The sequence below is a fragment of the Lentinus tigrinus genome (assembly GCF_003813185.1).
Source record: "Lentinus tigrinus ALCF2SS1-7 unplaced genomic scaffold L226scaffold_2, whole genome shotgun sequence".
Lineage (NCBI taxonomy): Eukaryota > Fungi > Basidiomycota > Agaricomycetes > Polyporales > Polyporaceae > Lentinus > Lentinus tigrinus.
In genome coordinates this window covers 2,182,322-2,202,059 of record NW_027137911.1, presented here as the reverse complement: position 1 = coordinate 2,202,059, position 19,738 = coordinate 2,182,322, and the positions used below count along the sequence as shown (strand labels likewise).

General features: G+C 55.6%; 7 protein-coding genes across 7 annotated transcripts; all 7 read right to left on the bottom strand.

Moving 5' to 3' along the window:
- Positions 1 to 910: 910 nt before the first annotated feature.
- Positions 911 to 2,292, bottom strand: L226DRAFT_566241 (uncharacterized protein; the record flags this gene model as incomplete). Its single annotated transcript, XM_067683886.1, has 3 exons — positions 911 to 1,485; positions 1,561 to 2,064; positions 2,136 to 2,292. 3 exons carry the CDS (start codon positions 2,290 to 2,292, stop codon positions 911 to 913), a joined length of 1,236 nt encoding a protein of 411 aa, XP_067542045.1.
- A 752-nt stretch (positions 2,293 to 3,044) lies between these two features.
- L226DRAFT_566240 (uncharacterized protein) lies at positions 3,045 to 4,093 on the bottom strand (the record flags this gene model as incomplete). Its single annotated transcript, XM_067683885.1, has 2 exons — positions 3,045 to 3,448; positions 3,517 to 4,093. The coding sequence occupies 2 exons, from the start codon at positions 4,091 to 4,093 to the stop codon at positions 3,045 to 3,047; spliced, it is 981 nt and encodes a 326-aa protein (XP_067542044.1).
- Positions 4,094 to 4,871: 778 nt separating this feature from the next.
- On the bottom strand, positions 4,872 to 6,123 carry L226DRAFT_566239 (uncharacterized protein; the record flags this gene model as incomplete). Its single annotated transcript, XM_067683884.1, has 3 exons — positions 4,872 to 5,104; positions 5,169 to 5,921; positions 5,973 to 6,123. The coding sequence occupies 3 exons, from the start codon at positions 6,121 to 6,123 to the stop codon at positions 4,872 to 4,874; spliced, it is 1,137 nt and encodes a 378-aa protein (XP_067542043.1).
- Positions 6,124 to 7,915: 1,792 nt separating this feature from the next.
- Positions 7,916 to 9,719, bottom strand: L226DRAFT_608695 (uncharacterized protein; the record flags this gene model as incomplete). Its single annotated transcript, XM_067685960.1, has 2 exons — positions 9,534 to 9,719; positions 7,916 to 9,460 (listed from the first exon to the last, which is right to left on the bottom strand). Exons 1-2 carry the CDS (start codon positions 9,702 to 9,704, stop codon positions 7,916 to 7,918), a joined length of 1,716 nt encoding a protein of 571 aa, XP_067542042.1. The 5' UTR covers positions 9,705 to 9,719.
- Positions 9,720 to 10,291: 572 nt separating this feature from the next.
- Positions 10,292 to 12,710, bottom strand: L226DRAFT_566237 (uncharacterized protein; the record flags this gene model as incomplete). The annotated part of the gene is made up of 6 exons (XM_067683883.1): positions 10,292 to 10,767; positions 11,051 to 11,173; positions 11,215 to 11,334; positions 11,412 to 11,611; positions 12,086 to 12,506; positions 12,560 to 12,710. The coding sequence occupies 6 exons, from the start codon at positions 12,708 to 12,710 to the stop codon at positions 10,292 to 10,294; spliced, it is 1,491 nt and encodes a 496-aa protein (XP_067542041.1).
- Positions 12,711 to 14,092: 1,382 nt separating this feature from the next.
- L226DRAFT_566236 (UPF0029-domain-containing protein) lies at positions 14,093 to 15,514 on the bottom strand (the record flags this gene model as incomplete). Its single annotated transcript, XM_067683882.1, has 6 exons — positions 14,093 to 14,281; positions 14,341 to 14,402; positions 14,462 to 14,567; positions 14,625 to 15,126; positions 15,192 to 15,322; positions 15,374 to 15,514. The coding sequence occupies 6 exons, from the start codon at positions 15,512 to 15,514 to the stop codon at positions 14,093 to 14,095; spliced, it is 1,131 nt and encodes a 376-aa protein (XP_067542040.1).
- Positions 15,515 to 16,092: 578 nt separating this feature from the next.
- L226DRAFT_566235 (uncharacterized protein) lies at positions 16,093 to 17,805 on the bottom strand (the record flags this gene model as incomplete). The annotated part of the gene is made up of 3 exons (XM_067683881.1): positions 16,093 to 16,766; positions 16,844 to 17,602; positions 17,655 to 17,805. The coding sequence occupies 3 exons, from the start codon at positions 17,803 to 17,805 to the stop codon at positions 16,093 to 16,095; spliced, it is 1,584 nt and encodes a 527-aa protein (XP_067542039.1).
- Positions 17,806 to 19,738: the final 1,933 nt, after the last annotated feature.

Sequence of the window (19,738 nt, the reverse complement as noted above, 5' to 3'; positions counted from 1 at the left end):
TCGGGTGTACAGTAGAGTCAATCTGGAGGAAAGACTAAAACCACGCGACCCGTGTCCGTATGCCACATGACTCCAGCATAGCAACACTATAGCAACCAAGTCAACATCGTGACACCGGGTGTATCTTGAGAACATGAAGGGGTTCAAGCGGAAGGATCAGCAATATGTCACCATCATCGCGGCGCAGCTTATCCCGTCGACCGGACGATCGCGACTGTACCGTGTCTTTGAAGCATTAAGTCAACTTCTTACCTGGGATTCAAGCCCGTCTACTAACCCTAGTCTAACTCTCCTACTAATACCATACCGGCATAACGCGCACTACAAATTCAAGTTGGGTCGCATCAACAAGTCGAGAGAAGAGCGTAACATGAACATAGCACAGAATGCGGTCAAGCTGGAGGCAGAGAGCAAGTGTCAGGCGCTCCTTGGAGCCTGAACCGCCTGAGGGGCGAGTCGTACCGGTTCGGTTCAGCTGTTCAGTAACCGCACCAATCACACCAGTAAGTAACCACTTTACCAGAGTAAGTAAGTAGTATAATGTCGGATCGAGGCGTGCCAGAGCATGCTCATTATGTTCGCACACCATCATGCGCACAGGCTAAAGGCCTAATGCCTAACCAAAGTTCCAGCTGTCCGCTACGATGTATAACATCTTCGAATGAGGGTGAGGCGACTCTAGGCGCACCCCGAGACCATCCCGGATATGTGCGTACTCAGCACGCAGCGTAACCGCTGCTAGCATGCCTAGGGTAGGTATGTAGTACCCAACCGAGAGTTCCCGGTACGTGCCGAGCCTCCCACCTTCCAGTTCCAGATCCTATACGTACAGCGCAGTATTGAGCATAAGTGCGACCAGAAGGGGCATAGCACACACCAGTATTGACCTCTGCGATCCCACCACAACCGTCTAGTCCGCCGTATAATCCGGAGGCGGCACCATACTTGCCTCGTCGTATATCCGCAAACCAGAATCCACCTCTGTCCTGTGCGGCACAGTCTGCGGCTGATTCCGTTGCAGGAGGGAGCGAATGAGGGTCATCGCCGTAGACTGGAGCTCCGGGGATGCCTCCGCGAGCGCCTGTCCGATGTCGTTCGGGAGGGGCACAGATGGATTCTGGGGTGACACCGCGGACGGAGGACTCCTGGTCGAGTTCGAGCCTGGGAGAGATGACTTGGAGTCCGTACGTGGTCGTGTAGTTGTGGTGGTAGGAGTTGGAGTTGTAGCAGCAGGACTCCTAAGAGGTTCTACTGGGCGCTCTCTGGACGAGGGTGCCGACGACTCCGTGGCAGGATGATGCTCGCTCCGAGATACGTCGCTCGCCGCGATCCCGGAGGCCGGTCCGATATCCAACGTAGTAGTTTCGAGTCGCGCAGATGAGGAGCTAACTTCAAGGCTCGAAGGGCGATAAGACGACTTGGAGGGACTCGGATAGCCGGCTGACCCATCTAGCGATGGGCGAGTTGTATATGGCTGAACACCACCTGTTCACGACCAATCGTCTACCTTCAGTGACTCGGGCCCCGACGCAAGATAACTAGAGGGCTTGGGCTCGTTACCTTTCTCGCTGATTTGCTTGCGCCGCCGTCGCCGTAGGAAGAAGAGTAAGAGTCCAACAGCGGCTATAAACACCACACCTCCCATGACGCCGCCCACGAGGGCACCTGTATTCGCTTTCGAGGACTGCGATGTTGAGGATGACGCTGGAGGGGAGGACGGAGAGGAGACAGGTGCGGAAGTAGAAGCGGAAGCGGAAGTAGAAGCAGCAGATGTCGACGCAGAGCCTGCGCTCCCGGATGTCGGCGGTGACGAATCGATGAGGAAAAAGTCCAGCCAAAGAACGTTGGTCCCCGTCCCATTCATATTCGTGATCTTAAGCTCGTGGTTGCCACTTTTGAGGTCCCTTCGCTCGTAAAACGTGACATTATAGATCGCATCCGCGGACGACGTCGTCGGGTACGCCGGGGCACTATAAGTGGTGTTCCCCTCCCCGTCGATAGTGAACGACGCAGAGGGCTGCCCGCTCGTGCGCTGCAGCGTCCCGATCACCTGTATCCCGGTACCTGTCGTGCCCGAGAAGCCCTCCGTTCTAGCGAAACCGCAGCTGCAGACATGGCGGGAAGATAGAACTCACCGACGAAGGCAAGCGTAGCTGATAGCCCGGTCTCTGCAGCACCGTGCCTCGTCCCGTCCACCTCGTTCACCAGTGTCTCCCATATCCATCCGGGCACATACTGCACCGCGGGGTTGCTGTCGTCGACTAGTTGCGGTGAGGAGGAGTTGGAGGACATGGATGCGTCGGAGGAGAGGCGGGGACAGGAGAGAAAGAAGCAAGCATTCCGGCACGCTGTCGGTATATCTGGGCAGCCCTCGCGTCCCCGGGCTCACGATATCATCACAACATCACCGTCCGGATCTTTCGAGGACGAGATCACGACCGGTGGCGCTGCAGCGAACGTGCGAAGGAGCGGCAGCAATGCGGACTCGGTCGCTGCAAAAGGCAATCAGAACGCTGGCTCGGGTCTCACGCGCAATTGGGCACTCACACGGACGTCCTGCGCCATGCGAGCACATCAGGCACTCTCTCTGCTTCAGGCAACGGCTGGTAACGGGAGGACTGATATCTGTCGTCGTCTGATGATGCTAAACCTGACAATGACAGAAGAGTATCAGACGGCGCTTAAAGAAGACCTACTCTGATGCGTGCTGCCAGGGCATTGGCTGGGCGGACGGTGAGGACTTTCACTTTGACTTGAGGGTCGACGTGAGACGACGGAGGATGTTCAGAGGCGAGTTAGGGCGCGCTTGGGAACATTTCGCTAACCGGTTACCGGATGCATGTGGTTCAGGCCTGAGGTTAACGCGTTCGTATTCCGAGATGCAGATACCGAACCAGCGGATGCTCAAGTGTCCATGTTCAGCGTGCAAGATAATGATACATAGTATAGTACCTGTCAGGTCGCACAGTGAGTCGCGGAGCATCGGATACAACGAGTGCATCACTTACTACAAAACGCATACAATCCTGAGCCCCGCCGTCGACCTAATACGCATTCCAAGAGTCTTCTTTGTCCGGATGATGCAAAGTGACGTGCGCATGATCCACCCCCTCTCCCACCTCCGACTCCGAGCCTGCAGGTGGAAAAAGGAGCGGCTTCGAGGAGTATGACGAGTATGATGAGTACGGCGACGACGAAGACAGCTTGACCCCCTCGGCCAAGTAAGCATGATCATGATCGTGCTCGGATGAATTGGAGGACTCGCGCCGACGAGGTCCCGCGAGAGCGTTCTCCGCTGCGTTCAAATTCGTGGGCGGACGAGATGGGACATGGAACATCTCAGGAGACCATGTGGTGAGCCCCGGCTTCCCCGCGCTGACGGCTCGGACGGTGGTCGTGTCCGAGACGTCGTCTCGATATCGCGACGGGGTGTGGAGGAAGCGTGAGTCTGAGGGGACGAAAGAACATAATCAATTGACAATTCGAGAGTCCGAACTTCGGAGGAGGCCAGCTCACCGGCTCGCCGCCTCTTGTGCCGCCGCCATAGCAGCAGTCCGATGACTATGAGGGCAATGACCGCGAGAGCGGAGAGCGTGCCGCCGACGATTGCTGCCACGTTCCGGTTCTGATGCGAGACACTCCCCACATTACCGGAGACACTTGCGGGGTCAGATGAGGTGTTCTGAGGGGTAGACTGTGACGAAGTCGACGTGGAGATTGTCGTCGACGGAAATGTAGTCGACGTTGACGGCCCTGAGAATGTACTTTTGGATTGCGTTGTAGAACTCGCATAAAGGGAAGAACCCTCGCTCTCCGTGGCAGAAGACGCGTCCCCGGTCGTGGTTGCGGTAGCAAGGGCCGAGCTATCCGTGGGTGAAAGACTTGATGACGTCGCTGGAACACTGGAAGAGAGAACGCTGGCGTCATCGTCAACGCAGACGGTGACGTTGTACCCTTGCATATTCGTGATATCGAGCTGGTGCTGATCGTTTGGACTGTTCTGGCACTTAAACCATACTTGGTCATGATCAGTGTGTTGTTTGGTGCACGGATTGTTGTCGACATTGAGGGCAGGCAACGTCTCGAGCGGCATGTCTGAGTCGTTGTCCACTGAGAGCCATAGTATGGCATCATTCTTTGACTCTGCGTTGCTTGTTAGTACATATCGCTGACTCCCGTGAAAGCTACTCGCCTGTGAACCACACGGTTTCAGTACCGTTCGGTATTACTGACACGCATCCTCCGGTTTTGGAGGGTGACTGGCGGGATGAGAAGCGAAACATGAATATGAAGGTATAGTTTGTATGACTGGGGAGACGACGTGTGAGGGCTAGACATAAGCCACCGTGACGGAAGGAAAAGAGGGTCGCGACGCACTAAGAGCCAGTATCCTATATCCTAGGAACCGGTCGAAACAGAGTTGGCGTCTGCTGCACAGGAAGCAGCTGGCCGCAATCAGCAGTGCTGGCCGTATCCAGAACACCGCCCCAAAGATGACAGATGGATGGCTGCCCGACCCACAGGGCAGAAGGCACTGCTGTTAGAAGTCGATGGATTTCTGTCCTGTCAAGGCCGGCGGTGAGTTAGATATACATACACGGGACGTCCATGAAACAGCGTCATAACCTGTACGATTGAGTTATCCGCAGACGAACGGGCACAATCGTATAGCAGCGTCATCGACGAAGCTTGTATAGCGACAGATCCCAGCAAAGCAAGAAGTTGCTCGTGGGCGCATCGTGGGAAAGAGAAGACCGAGGTCATAGTCAAAGCAACACAACCTACATGCACACCGTACAGCGGACTCGAGAACGCTCATCGCGACGGTTCACTTCTGGCAGTTCCTACCCACCCGCCACACTGCGAACACCCTACAGCGCATGCCAAGCCTGGACCAATTCGCTCGGAACTTCCGAAACCGGATGCTCAAAGGCCGAAGCGTACTGAGATGAGTCGCTCGACGGCCGCCGATTGACCGGCGCGGCCTCGCAACGTGCTGCGTCCGCAGCGTCTTCCTCCACCGAAGGGTTGTCGCTTTGCAGAGTGACCCAACCGTCGTTACTGAAGTAGTAGCTCGCTCTGTTATTCGTGCTCATCTCGACGGCTGAGGTGAGGAAGGACGTGTGTCAGGTACACGCTACACAGTGCCGCGATCCACACGAACTCACCTTGATGCCTCAATCTGTTGCGCCGTCTGATGAACAGAACGAGGGTGACTAGTGCGGAGACCACCATGATCCCGCCGAGCACGCCTCCGACCACGGCCGGGATGATGTTGTGATGAGTTCCGCGGGACGCGGCTGCGTCATCACTAGGTACCGAGGACGCAGGAGGGGAGGGAGGAGTCTGTGAAGAACCACCGATACCGTATCCGTAACCGGACGCTCCGTATGGAGTACCGGAGGCATAGGCAGGGTCGGAGGTGATGCTTGTAGCACTGGGTGAGCGGGATGGGTGGGCGGTAGGAGCTCTGGAGGAATAGATAGTGGAAGGCGACCGTTCAGAGGACTCCTGTGAAGATTTGGGTGGTGTGGTGTGCGACCCGAGAATCGTCGGCGTGGAGGGTAGTCCAGGTGCGACTTGCAGTGAGGTTTCATGTGCGCGGGTAGTAGTATGGAACGTCACGGAGGGTACAGTGGTCGTCCGATCCTCCGTCGTCACAGGAAGGGAACCGTACACGAGAAAGTAGTCGATCCAGTACGTGTTGGGACTAGTCCCGTTCAGATTGGAGATGTTGAGTACGTGCATGCCCGAAGGCAAGTTCTTCTTTGAAAACACAGTGACGTTGAACTGCGTCGGCCCATCGGGAACGAACGGCTCGGTGCTATTTTCGACGTAGGCCCCGTCTATCGAGTACAACGTTGTTGGTCGTCCTGCTCGCGAAGTGGATTCCCGTGTAGTCACCACTTCTATCCCTGTACCTGTCGCCTTGCATCAGCGAGTAGTACAGCTGGCATAACGCGTTGACATACCTTCGAAAGTGAGCGATACGCTTGCATCTGTGCCCGTAGCTCCATGTCGCGTGTGATTGAAGGCAGGCAGGAACCCTGCGTCAATGATCCATCCTGTCGCCGAGTACGCGACAATAGGAGCACTATCGTCGATGAGCGAAGGAGTGGACATGAGGGATTCTCTTGTAGCACCTACGAACACGAGTCGCTAGAGGAGAGGGGATGTAGAGCTGACCCTATGGTCTCATTCTTATGATAGAGTTCACATCTTCGGTGACCGGAGCTGATGATGCGGAGAAGGCGGACAGAGGCGATACTGGGAGATGGAGTAGCAATGTGCTTAAGGCTTCGGCGACTCCTATGGGAAGACAACTCCCGCACATCACATATGCCTGGGCCTCAATCCACCACGAAGCCGACAGCTCATAGATCCGTGGGTTCCACAATAGAGTATGCGGCTCACCAGATACGGCTACTGAGGCAACCGAGAACCCGCACATATTGTCTCTAATCTGCAACATACCGCAACAGCGGGCGACGCTCGATCATTTCCCGAAGTGTGTTCGTAGCGCGGCAGCTAGATCTGACGACAGGAACATAAGATGGACAGCCTGGAATCGAACATTTCGTTGAGGCGCCTCACCCGACTGCCCGAGATCTCCCACTCTGCATATACGGTATGCATGCGCCACTCACAGACATCCTGATCCATCGGTAATCGGAGCATGTGGCATCCACGGAGTAAAAAGTCGACGCGACTAACGAGTTCTGACCGCTCTACTGATGCATCCACGAGCTTTGGAGCAGAATAGTAAACATATTGGTCGAAAAGCCATTGTACACCACAAGAACGAAGAGCGTATATCGTGGAAGCGGAGCAGCAGTGGGTGGAGGTGAGACGGAAGGAGGTGCGATGCTACTTAGCGCCCACCCGGTTAATGTTTTCTTACTCACATACAATTCATGTAGTTACCCTTTCTGACTAGGTAAGGGCGAACATAAGTAAGAAGTACCAAGCGTCCGCCGTCCTCGTCGACTATATAACCGTAGCCAGGCATGGGTAACACTGCTTTCCAGTGTCGATCATACAAGGTGCTGACCGACGAAGAGGTGACTGAAGGAAATTAGAATGCGTAGCAGCACGGTATCAGATTCGGGTGGTTATCTGGGGGTGGAAGTACGTAGGAGACAATGGGTGTAGAACTGGTGCGCTCGGGACCACTGTCGCAGCTTCTCGAAGGCCAATCGGAATGAACCTGGGACACTGTCTCCACTATCCTCAGCCAGCGGAGACGTGAAGATTAGAAGCTAGCCAGAAGGTGAGTGATGTCGAACAGTCAGGCTCGTGTTCCGGAACTCACTCATCGCTGCGTTCATCATCCGAGACATGATAATCAACCTCCAGTCTAGGGCACGGTGAAATAGGCTACGCTGATTAGCACTGGCTAATTAACAGGTGTAAATTACGTGTAAATTACAGGTAAAATAGGGTGGGCCGAAAACCCCATGTTAATTAGGGTATATTAGACCACCAGGATCACAGCCCAGGTATGTTCATACTGGGGTCTTTCGAGTCCATCACAACGGTAACCAAACACCTCAAGAGCATAATCTGCTACGGAAGCTTGACGGCAGTATCAGAAAGCCCTTTTTGAGCCTGTAATCGGGTTGAGTGATGGTTGAGTGAGGAGTGAGCGAGCGTCTGACACCGGGTTTGTTTGTTGTGCCTCCCAAACGCATGCTCATTTCCCTCTCACTTGCTTCAGCTCCAGCAGAGAGCGTTTTTGTAATAATAGATAGGTTCCTCATCCTGAGAGAGGTCTTTCATGGGTGCAAGGTGGTATTTCCTTGGTAGTAAGCGCCCAGGGTAATTTACCGTATTTTACCCCCGTAAATTTGGACCTTGAGGGGGGCCCGGGTTAATTTGCCGGTAAAATAGACCCCGAGAGCTATTTCACCGTGCCCTACTCCAGTCGGCGACGGAACATGCCCAGGATCGTTTCACGATCAAACGGTCCTTCATGAAGTCCAGGGTCCGAGCTCGAGGCCGAGCTAGAGTCCGAGTCGGTACAGCTCACGCTGTCGTCAGATGAATCAGAAGGGGATTCGTACTCGTAGTCATTGTCCTCTTCCTCATCCGACCCATCACGGTGACCAGGTGGCGGCGTGAAGTCTGCGTATGCGCGTGGATCGTTCGTAACGCACCACCACTTCTGGCGGACAATATCATCTCCGAAGCGATACACGATTCCTCCTGTTGTCCATTCCATCCAGTCGGCGTCGTCATCGTCACCCTGGAAGTGAGAGACGTCTCCACGCAGACGCTCCGGGTCGCAAAGCAGCGGATAATATACTGGTGTGTTTTCCCCGATCCCAGCGGTCATCAAGCGAATATTCTGGAGACAAGGAGCGCGAGCGTCCTTCGACAGACTAATGCTCTTGTATAGCTTGACGGTAGGATACCGTTGTTCGGGGAAGATGTCAAGATAGTGTAGGGAGGATGAATGGATATTTAGCGTGTCCAGTTCGTTGTCAAGCTGAATGGCAAGATGGGATATGACGGGGAGCACTGAGGAGAGGCTGGGAAGGAGGTGTTTCTGGGGAATGCTGTGGAAGAGAGCAAGATATGTTAAACCAGATCCGTGCACTTGGATCAACGGGAGGGGATCAATGTCGCTTATAAGCGTTAATCTTGTCAAGACCGGAAGCTTCCACTGGAACTGAACATAGTCATGGAAGTTGCGTTCGGCAATGTCGAGGTATAAGTTCCTTAGTGCCGGGAAGTGTAGTGGGGGCAATGGCAGGGACATCGATTCACGCACACGTTGAACTGGCCCTACTGTGAGCGACGTAAGACAGGTCCCATGTGTGAGCAGAGAGAAGAAGGGTCCATTATAACGACTTTCAATCAGTCTTTCGGCTGACACGTCGCAAGTGAGGTCGATTGACAAGGAGCAAAGTCCATGCACGAGCCGCTCCCTGAGACAGTCCCCGACCCGTCCGGGCCGAGAATCGAGGAACCATGTCGGGTTGAATGCATTCCTATCGAAAAACGCACGGGGCGCCGGGGTTGTGGTGCCGTCCAAGAAGTGCGCGAACGGCAGATCAGGGTGACCCACAAACGAGAACGTCGCGAGATTTGAACATTGCCCAAGGATGTAGGCGAGGTCTTCTTCGGCGACCTCCGCACAGAAAGGCCATATGGCACACGTAACCATGCTGATGGACTGTACGAGAGCTGCTAACCTTGAACCGTTCTCGCCTCGAAGAGTGTCGGCGAGCGCTGGGATCTGCCCTACTCGCCTGAACACGATCTCCTCGTAGAGGACCGTGGTAGCGGGGGCCGACCAGGCCTCGCAGACCAGGGTCAGCGCCTTCTTGGTGCGGAGACCGTTTAACCATGTGTTTCGAGTAAAGGAGGGGCTGTGCATGTGCGGATCCGGTTGTGTGAACCGGAAGATGGAGAGCAAGATTTCGGGAGGAAGAGCCATGTAGTCCGGGGTGCACGTCTGGAGATGTGCAGGATTAACAGCGAGTACTCGCCGTGGTAGCGGAGATTCGTAGCGGAGGTTCAACCCTTACCATAGAATAGAGAGTCAGACGCGCCTTCACCAACGCAGAAGCCAAGGAGGCCACAGTCAGGACAAGCTCCGCGTTGCGTTCGTCAGCGTTTGTCTTGTCCTCAAGCAGCCTCGCATTCTCCTCGAGCAACTGTGAATTCTCCGTACGCAGACGGATCACCTCAGCTGCCATATCGGAACGTGAACGTTGGCGAAGTTCATGCTCTATGTCGCGCTGGGTCGTTGACGTTTTTCTGACCATGATTGTACTTGATATGGCGATAACGCAGACATAGAAGTATCAGTATATAGCATTACAACGGAGACAAAGTGCGAAGACTTACTCTGGATTCTTGTCACGGAGACGTGGTCGTGGTTGGATACTAAGCCGGAGGTTGCATAGACGCCGGCTCCAGAGCCTGTGACGCGTTTCGATTTGCTGATTTGTCCCAGTCAATTCATGAGTCGTCCTCGTAGGAATATTGGGTATATCAAGACCTAAGGCTCGAGGCTTGAAGCCTGAGAGTGGGCACGCTAGTTTTTCCGAGAGAACAACATTCATGATTCCACAGCCCCATACAGTTACGCTGTTACGCAACAATGTTCAGGACGATACTACTCAGTCCGACTCGCGGAGCGGCGTTCAAGTTCATCTCAGACTACTATCAATTGTCCTTTGAAATTCCGTCCTTAGTGCCAGGATCAACCGTGCAATCATGACCACGCGTCTTCGAGTCAATGGCACCCTGAAGTAGGAGTCCGACTCCGAATCAACCTTCCCTACTCAGCAGTGTATCGAGGCGGCAAAGTATCATCGCTATACAACCTCAGCCCCGAGTCCTTCTCTTCAACCCCGTCGATCGATGGGCGAGGTGGAAGTGGCCTGCGGCGCTGCTGCTTAGTGCGGCGCGCAGCCATTCCGCGCAACAGCGACTGTGCGTCCCACTGTCGTTCGGGCGGCACGTACCACGGCGATCGCGCCACCTCCGCTCGCAACATCTCGCTCGGGCTCGTCACGGTCGACGTCGCTGCGGTGGCCGTGGCGGTGGGAGAGGATGGTGTCGCGAGTTCCGCTGGATGATCTGGTCGAAGCTTCGGATCTGGCATGGAATATCGACCATGCGAGCCAGGTCTGGAGGACAGGGGGCTGTCGACGGGTAGCAGGAAGGCTCGAGGCTCCGCAGTAGAAGATGCGGAACCCGGTGCAGTCCAAGGAATGAGCGTCTGTCTCTTGTCGGAATCAGACCAGCTAGCTGCTAGCATGAAGAGTGCATGAGAAACCACTAGCCGGCAACGCAACGTACTAGTCGTACTCACCTTTCGTTCTTCGGACCCGCCACCACAGAAAGACGGCGATGACCACGAGTATCAAGCCCACTACTCCTCCCACAGCGCCTCCGATCGTTGCAGCATGGTTTGTCGAAGAACGCGTCTGCCTATCGTCGATAGTGATTGTTTGGGTAGGAGTCAAAGGCGAAGAAGTCCGAGACCCCTCTGGCAGGCTCGTCCCAACGGCACTACTCGTACTCGACGACGTACCAGACGAGGACGAGTCCTGCTGCGCCGGAGGCAGGAAATCGTAGACGAGGAAGTAGTCGAGCCAGAACATGTTGGGTTTCGTCCCATTCACATTGGTGATGGTGAGTACGTGCGGACGCCCTTCTGCGACAAGGAGGTGGTGTTGGGCCAGGAAGGCAACGGACCCTGCCACGCGAAAGGCGCGACCTGGCTCGCAACGAAGACTCCGTCGATGGAATAGTTCGTCGTAGGCTGTCCCCCGACTGAACTTGGATCGAGGGTGGTGACTATGTCGATTCTTGTGCCTATGTCCAGACATCAACGTTCAAGGGCTATGAGTAGCTGCTGATGGGTCGCATCGACGACCACGATGTAGACGTACCGTTGAAGGCGAGCTCGACGGTTTGGCCCGCAAGAGCCGCACCATGTCTCGTGGCATTCACGGCGGGTGCGAACCCTGCCTCGTACACCCAACCCGACGAATACTTGATCATAGGATCAGTATCGTCGATGAAAAGCGGAGAGACCATGCGGACTCCGGAGGTGCTAGGAGGCAGGAGCAATGACTCGGAGGGGATCTCACTAGAAGGTACAAGGGTGAGTTCTCAATCTCGACGCATCCACGATCGAAAAAGAGATGCCACCTTGGAGAGCACTGGCACAACTCAAACTGCGGAGATGGCGCAGACAATGTCGTAGATAGATAGGAAGTGTCATCAGAGCGTAGCTCGGGGGTGCATGGGTATCATCAGTAAGCGTATCAACCCCGGAACCACAGAGATTCGAAGAACAAGACAATAGAGAAGGGTGGTATATAATGTAGCAAGGTGCAGTGCGGACGAGAAACCCGTCCGAACTCAGCGAGTACCGAAGTGACATGGGGCTCAAAGTGTTTGGTTGAACGGTTCCAGGTCCGTTTCGCAGTCGAACACATGGTCGTCCGTCTACTCCCCGGTCCCGTCGTCTATCATCCCAGCCACTATAACAGCATGAGCACAGCCGGTCGACGCAACTCCAAAAGTACTATAATTCTCACCTTTCCTCGCTCACCGTCACCATCTCAAGAAAGCGATGACGGTGACGAGTATCAGGCCGACCGTTCCTCCCAGAGAACCACCGACCGGGGCAATACGGCTCGCCGAGGACGAGCCCCCTTTACCTGTAGGGGTTGGCGCGCCAGTCAAGGTCATGCCGCCGATGTCGAACGATCCTGATGGCTGCGACTCAATGAGGAAGTAGTCGAGGCAAAAGGTGTTCAGGTTCGTCCCATCCCGATGGCTGGTGATATTGAGTACGTGCGCCCCCGGAGACAGGCCGACGCCCTTGAATGAAGAGTCGTTGTAGAATGGGTGCACCTCGGTGGCCCTCAATGACTGGGCCGACGATGCGACGGTCTTCCCGTCAACGGCAAACGAGAGTATGGGCGACCCTCCCTGCGAACGGGGGAAGATCACGGTCATAACTTCGATTCCCACCCCTGTCGCGCTGTATGAGCGAGAGTGCTACAGCACGGGGACAGAATCGGCATACCGTTAAAGGGGACTGAGACACTGCTGTTTGCCTGGGTGGTACAGTGCATGGATTGATTCACGGCCTGCGCGACTCCTGTGTGGTTGGTGTCCCATCCGGACGAGAACTGAACGACCGGGTCGTTGTCATCGATGAGCAAGAGGTTGGACATTCTGAAGATATTGTAAAACGCGGGTATAAGCGAGAGAGGAAGAATCGGGGAGGCAAAGATGGGAGGCACAACAGAGATTCCGTACCTTCATCATAGTGTTTAAGTAGCATCCTAGGCTAGGCCCGGGCAACCTCAGACGATGTAAAGGCGTCCAAAGGCATTGATGTAGCGCACCAAATTGATGAGCTGTGTGACATGAAGTTAGATGATGCTTCGTTGTTTTCAGCGGCAACTGACCTCAATGCATGGCAATAAGGGACCGGGGCGGTGATGAAAAGAGGCAGTAATTTGACAATGACGAGCGGAAGCTATAGGGAGACACAGCATGTAGGCCTTGTGTAGGTCCCCGAGATGTAGGACACGCTGCACGCTGCGGCCTTCTGATACGCGCTGCACCGCTCAATCCTGTGGCGCGAATTGCATTGAAAGACAATGAACTCGCAAGGCTCAACCTTCCGCATGGCATCGTCCACATTTGCCGGCGCACATGAACGAGAGAGGGTCGTTGAACTTCTAGAGTCGAGACTACTTCCGCTGGAGGTTCATAGCAGGACCTGTTGGCCAGACAACGGTTAACAGTCAGAACGCGACTTTGACAGATCGTGGAACTTGTCAAATAAATGATCTTACGGGTTTGATTCAAATCAATCGGGCTTCGTATCATGCTGCGTGAAGAGAGCCGCTGACGAGCGCCATCCTAGTTGAAATATCATTCAAATATATGACTTGAACTTGACGTTCGAGCGAGCACTGGGTACTTCACGAGCATAGGCGGTGTGGGGACTCGCCCTTCCCTATCGAGATAATGGAACAATATGGAATGCGACGATACATATATGACAACACCAGTAGTAAACGTACCGGATGGCGGAAAGGGCGGAGGTGGCGAGACACCGTCGATAGCCCTGGGGGTTGAGCTGGAGTTGAGGTCAGCCAATCCTGTCACTAAGTAGACGGTGATGGAATTCGGCGTTGCTAGCGGAATCTGATCCTCAATCATATCCTAAGGCATATTTGTGACACAGCTGGTGAGTTCGAGGGCGGGTGATGACTCACAAGAAGACGAGAGCACCATCGAACTGCCACCCTACGCAACAACGCACAATAGTCTTCAGTATACTCCGAAGACCATGTATAGGCCCCTTTCAGTTGTGACGCTCTGCACTAATGCTACTTCTTCGTCCGGTGCTCGCCCCTGCACCCATGTCGCCCAGGCAGCGCGCAAGGGTGATTACGCACCTGCTATCGTCACAGCGCAGCCGGTCGCACACTGAGCATCCCCATAGCACCTACATGACTGGATTCGCTCTCAGGATATCGCATTCATCCATAGATCCGTAGAGATGACGATGATGATGTGCTGCTTCGCTAGCGGAAGTGGGTCATCGCTTGACCGCGCCTCCGCGCCCCTTCCCATGCCGCCGCCCAGCATGGGTGTCATCCGGGACGTCCAAGAACCCACCAAGCTCAAGCGCGTTGCGCGCGGCCTGGTTGATGTGCTTGAACCGGTCGGGGCCGAGGTGGATCCCGCCAAAGTATCGCGTGACAATGACGAGGACGTTGTCGACTTCCTGTGTGCGCATGGAGCGTGAGTAGGGTGAACGCGATTAGAGGCGGACGTGTGACGCACTAGAATCTGGAGGAGGTGGGCTAGCCGGCCTCCTGCGGCTGTCTCGCCGTCGTCATCGTTGTCTACGCCCGTGCGGCGTTAAGCGAGGGCTTGTTTCACGCGCAACAAATGGCGGGCGTACCTTGGTGCAGGACGTTGCCGACACGACATCGCCACGCGTTGATAATTGGGTGGGCTGCGCGAGCGATCTTGCGGTCCGACATGAGGTGTGCGAGGATCAAGGGAACCTGTACAGGTGACATCGTCAGAGACTATGCACACTCATGAGCAGATCATGTACACACCTGAGATGGATCTGTGATGCGACATGCACGACCCACGAACGCGCTCTTACGGTCAAGGATGGGCTCCGACTCGATGATAGTCACTCCAGGGGGTATCTCCGCAGGGACGTCCGGAACGGTGCGAGTGACCCTCGAGTTCCCGCTCTCAGTCTCCTCTTGTGCATAACCGTTCTCTGTTCCCTCAGGCCCGTTCCGCTCATCCCCCCGCAACATCTCGCCAACCTTTTTCTCGCTCATGCGCTCGCCTAGCCACTCTGTGCATCGCTCCTTGACCCACTCGAGCCCGTCGAAGACACACTCTGTTCCTGGGGCCCACTCGACTGCGCCGCGGGAGATGTAGGTCCGGAGAACGGTGCCAAAGAGGGGCGCGTCGACGCCGTATGGACCGATGTATCGCGAGAGGAGCTGGAGTTGTGGAGGTGCGGAGGAAGGGTAGGTCGGGGGAAGCGAGACGAGGATGGTGATAGGATGTGAGGATCCTTCGTCGCCGGGAGCTTCGATGCTACGATAGCAGATATTGATCCTTGAGATCATGTTCATGAGACCGCAGAGACAGTGCAGACATACCTTAGCGTAACCTCATAGCGGATCGTCCCAGGTTCAACTCGGGAGCTCGGGGCTGGCCCGCGGTCGGGCGGTGACTGGCTTCCGGAGCGCGAGGGCCTCCATATCTTCAACGCTTCATCTCCGTAGATACTCTGGAGCACTGGGTGTGTGCCCGGGAGCGCGCGAAGGTAGGCAAATCATACGAATGAGGGCTTTTCGCGGAAGGTCGCCAGAGAGGAAGGGCGCGCACCGCCGAGTTCTGACGCGATGGATTCGCGCGCGGGGTCTGCGTCTGCAGAGAGCTGGGCAATGAGATCTTCCACCGTGTCTGGTGTGGAAGTCATATCGTCGTCCGCTCGGCGGGAGGAAGTGGTAGTCAGGGTAAGAAGAGAGGAGGAGTGAGGCTGGCGACGATAATATTCTGCCGTCAGCGCTAGGTCGACTCGGTCCGACGATGCGAGCGCGTCCTCCCTGGTCTTGTGGCGATTGGACTGCTCATCGTCCTCCTTTGATTCCTCTATTATTTTCCGAACTACAACGCCGTTCATACTGCAGAATATTTCAACATAGCACCGAGAATATGAGCCCCTAGTCAGTTGCTCAAGCATGCAACCAAAGCTCGCACTGCTAGTAGCTCCCTCGAGTCCTTATTAACTTACTTGCATATCGAAACAGAAGGGATACATGTCTCACAGAAGCTCCAGCTCCAAATACGCCACACACGATCGACGCCGCATGTGGGCAACAACTCGAACTACTAAGTACGCTTATTAAAACAACTGGGGAGGAGCAGTCTCGTCTCATCAGCATGCACGCACACTGCGACGAAGGAGGCTCAACTGACCAGGAGGTATATACAATGAAGTGTCCGAGGTGCAAAGTTCAAACGCCCCCACCCGCACGGATACATTGGCGTACAAGCTTAGTCCGGGGTATAAGGCGGCGGCAGCGTCGCCTCGTTGTACGTCCGCAAGCCCGAGTCGACGTCCTGCACCACCGTCTCCCTTCCGCCCGCACTGCTGTCCCGCCTCCCGCGCGACGTGATGGCGCGCAGGAGTGACTGCGCACGAGACTGTCCTTGCGGCGGAGCGTACCAAGGCGCACGCGCCACTTCGGTATGCAGCAGAAGATTTGTGGTCGATCCGGGCGTGACAGGGCTGGCGACGTCCGACTGCGACGACGAAGAGAATGGGGCCAAGTGGGTGCCAGTGCCGGTGGGGGAGGTCGCGGTAGGCGACGACGAGCCATATAGCATGGAATCTTGTGTCTTTGTGGCACCACCGGGGGAAGTGGGCCCGCGTGTGCCGTTTCGGTCGAGGGTATTGAGGGCGGGACTGGTCATGGTGGCCAGCCCCGGCCGTGAATATCGCGCGTGTACCGAGGTGCTGTCATCGGGGACCGATGTGGGTGAGTGGTACTCAGTCTCGCTCCCAGGAGGAGGAGAAGGAAGCCGCTGGGAAACGAAAGCGGCGGGGTTGAAGTACATCTCTGGCGACGACTTGGCCGCATAGCCGCTGCGATCTGACCGGGTTGTCGCCGTCCGCTGGGGGGAGAACGGGTAGTCCTGCGGCGACGCGGACCCGAAGGGTTCGATATCTGTCAATGCAACATCAGCGCCCGGGATTATGTACTGTAACTTGGAAGATAGAATTGGAAGAAGCGAAAGTGCATACCTTCGCGTGCCCACTTACGTCGCCTTCTCATGACGAAGAAGATGAACATCAGCAGGATGATCATAATCACGCCGCCGACAACGCCGCCCGCGATCGCGCCGACATTCGTGGTGCGACCTTTCTGCTGCGCTGCGTTCGCCCCGATGGGCGGGAGTGACGTCGTCGCGTTCGCAGCGGAGGATCCGGTCACGGTCGTGGTTGTCTGCGATTCCTGGAAAGGAACGGCGGTGATGAGGCCTTGGGAAACACCGGAGGTTGTGGAGGATGTGGTCGAGTTAGAGGAGGTGGTGAGAGAGGATGTTGAGGACGAAGTCGAAGCTGAAGAGGAAGAGCTCGACGACGACGACGACGACGATGATGACGAGGACGAAGTCCTAGACAGGGTTGCAGAGCTGTGCGTGGAAGTGAGCGTGGATGATAAGGAATGTGTGGTAACAAGATGCTGGACTGAAGATCGAGTTGAAGTCGTAGTGGTAGTGATCGGCTGGCTGTCCGCCGGGGGAGGAGACTTGTAGATGAGGAAGTAGTCCAGCCAGTAGTGGTTGGGGCTCGTCCCATCGACGTTCGTGATAGTGATCTCGTGGTCTCCCGGGGACAAATCCTGCTTCGAGAAGAAGGTCACGTTGTAGTGCGTCTGGCCCGAAGGTGTGAACGGGGCGTTGTAAGTGCTGACAACTGTCCCGTCGATCGTGTACGTCGTCTTCGGCTGGCCATTCGTGTCCGACGAGCCCAGCGTCCCGACGACGGCGATCCCAGTGCCTACCGCGAAGATTCAGCTTCGCATGCGACGACACGAAGCATTCTCACTCACCAGAAAACCCTAGCGAAGCCGTCAGGCCAGCGGTTGCAGCACCGTGCCTTGTGTGGTCGACCTCATCGACGAGCTGGTCCCAGATCCATCCGGGCGCATACTGCACCGCGGGAGTTGTATCGTCGACGAGCTGCGGAGAGTCGGACGACATGTCCTAGACCTCCTCGAGCGATCCGCACGCCGGAGTCGGCAATAAATAGGTCGAGGGGGGCCTGTGCAGCAGGAGGTGGATTGTAGAGGGAGGGTGAAAGAGACGAAAAGCCGGCGGGCTCCCTCATGTGCCGCCGGGACATCCAGGGCCAGGCTCGAGCGAATTGTTGCAATGATTAGCGTGTGCTCATCGGTGCCTGGCAGGGATGACCGCGCCATCAGGCGGTATCTGTCGAAGCTCGAACATATTGCGGATGGGAAGATGGGCCCATGCGATTGAGGTAAAGAGGTGACGTACTGTTCACCGGCGTACACCGTTTGAGCTGTACTTCATCGTCACTACCTGCTGGACTGTAATCAGCTAGTGTCCTTGCTAGCCGAGAGTGAGCACTAGCGCGTCTCACCTCGTAAGCACAGCAGGGTAGTGGATACCAGAGCCTCGTGCTCTGAGAACATCTTGCAGGACATGCATTGCCGCGCGAGACCTTTGCTCGCAACAACACAGCCTCTGACGGAATCCATCAGCTACCGGTGTGCAACCAATCGGTTTCTGACAGTGATGGCGATGCGACCGCGGGAGAGAACGATGATCGTTGATCGTCCAATGACCTGGGTAAGTGAGTATGCATATAAGAAACACGGGCAGTGAGATTGCGCATTATTACTCGCCAGAGCTTGGCAGGAGACTTGCCACGGATGTAGGTATGTCACTCGAACTTGGGCCGATGGCCTAGATCGACCGAAATGTCTGTGAGCATCCAGTACACGTTCTCCAATCTTTACTCACATATTTCTGAAAGGTCATCCATCATTAGGTGTGGCCATAGCTGGGTTATCAAGGCAGACGTGGACGCGTATGTAACAGTTGTCGTACGTATGTAGCCGTAGCGCCGGTACCGGTACTTGCCGACTTAGCCCAACTACTTGAACTGAACTTACGAGAACACTTGCATTGGGGCGGCGGCCAACGCTCCATAATGCTAATATTCTGGAACTTACATAGAAACGGAGGTTGAAGCCAATCTGTAGTAACGAAAGTCCCAACCCTTTGCATCTGTATCTATTACAGAGATCAACATAGAAGACTATATTGCAAGGCCGCCGTGCGACAATGGAGGGTCGCCGCGCTGTGGCAGGACTCCGAGTCCTATACAAGGTGGGCGTCGGCGCAGTGCGCTCAAACGGCATGGCACAGGCAGGCCAGCATGCTGTCGGATGCTCAGAGAGACCGGCACTCACGCGGCATTCCTTATATGCGGCGATATCTCTTGACAACAGCGTGTCGGCGCGGTCAGGACTCGGATACGACAGGCTGCGTTATTGTGTGCCAAGTAGAGAAAGTTTGGGGTAACAGACGAAGCCTGCTGAAGCTAGATACAGGCAACCCGATCGCTCGGAGACTGCGAAGCGTGACGTCAGCAAGAGGACGAAGCACATTCCAGAATCGCAGAGGAGACAGTATACCATATTACAAGATGATGGTAGGTGGAAAGTGGTACAACGAGAATATTGCGAGTGGTGACACCTTTGAACGATGATTCAACGAGTGTAGCATGCGTCCGCGTTCATGTGACATAGAAAGGGAGCCTAATGTGTCAGAGGGTTGTGCATAGCCTGACGACGTCTGAATACAGGAAGTCGTCCGCGGGCGCCAGAGATTGCGAGTCATGATTCGGAGTGGCGAGGAAGCAACAAGCTCTGCAAGAACCAGAGAGGGTTCTGTCAAAGGGTGAAGATTGTCGCGGCTCCGACTCGCAGGAAGGACCGGCGGTATAACATTATGCGAACTGCCGCAGCTAATCATGGATAAGCACGGAACCTTTCCAATCCACCGAACCACACTTGACGCGGCCATGGAAGACTGCGGCGCTGAAGTACCTCCGGGGTAATGACGAAGGCGAGTCGAGATCCATGGAACCTGTGTCTCGTTGGCT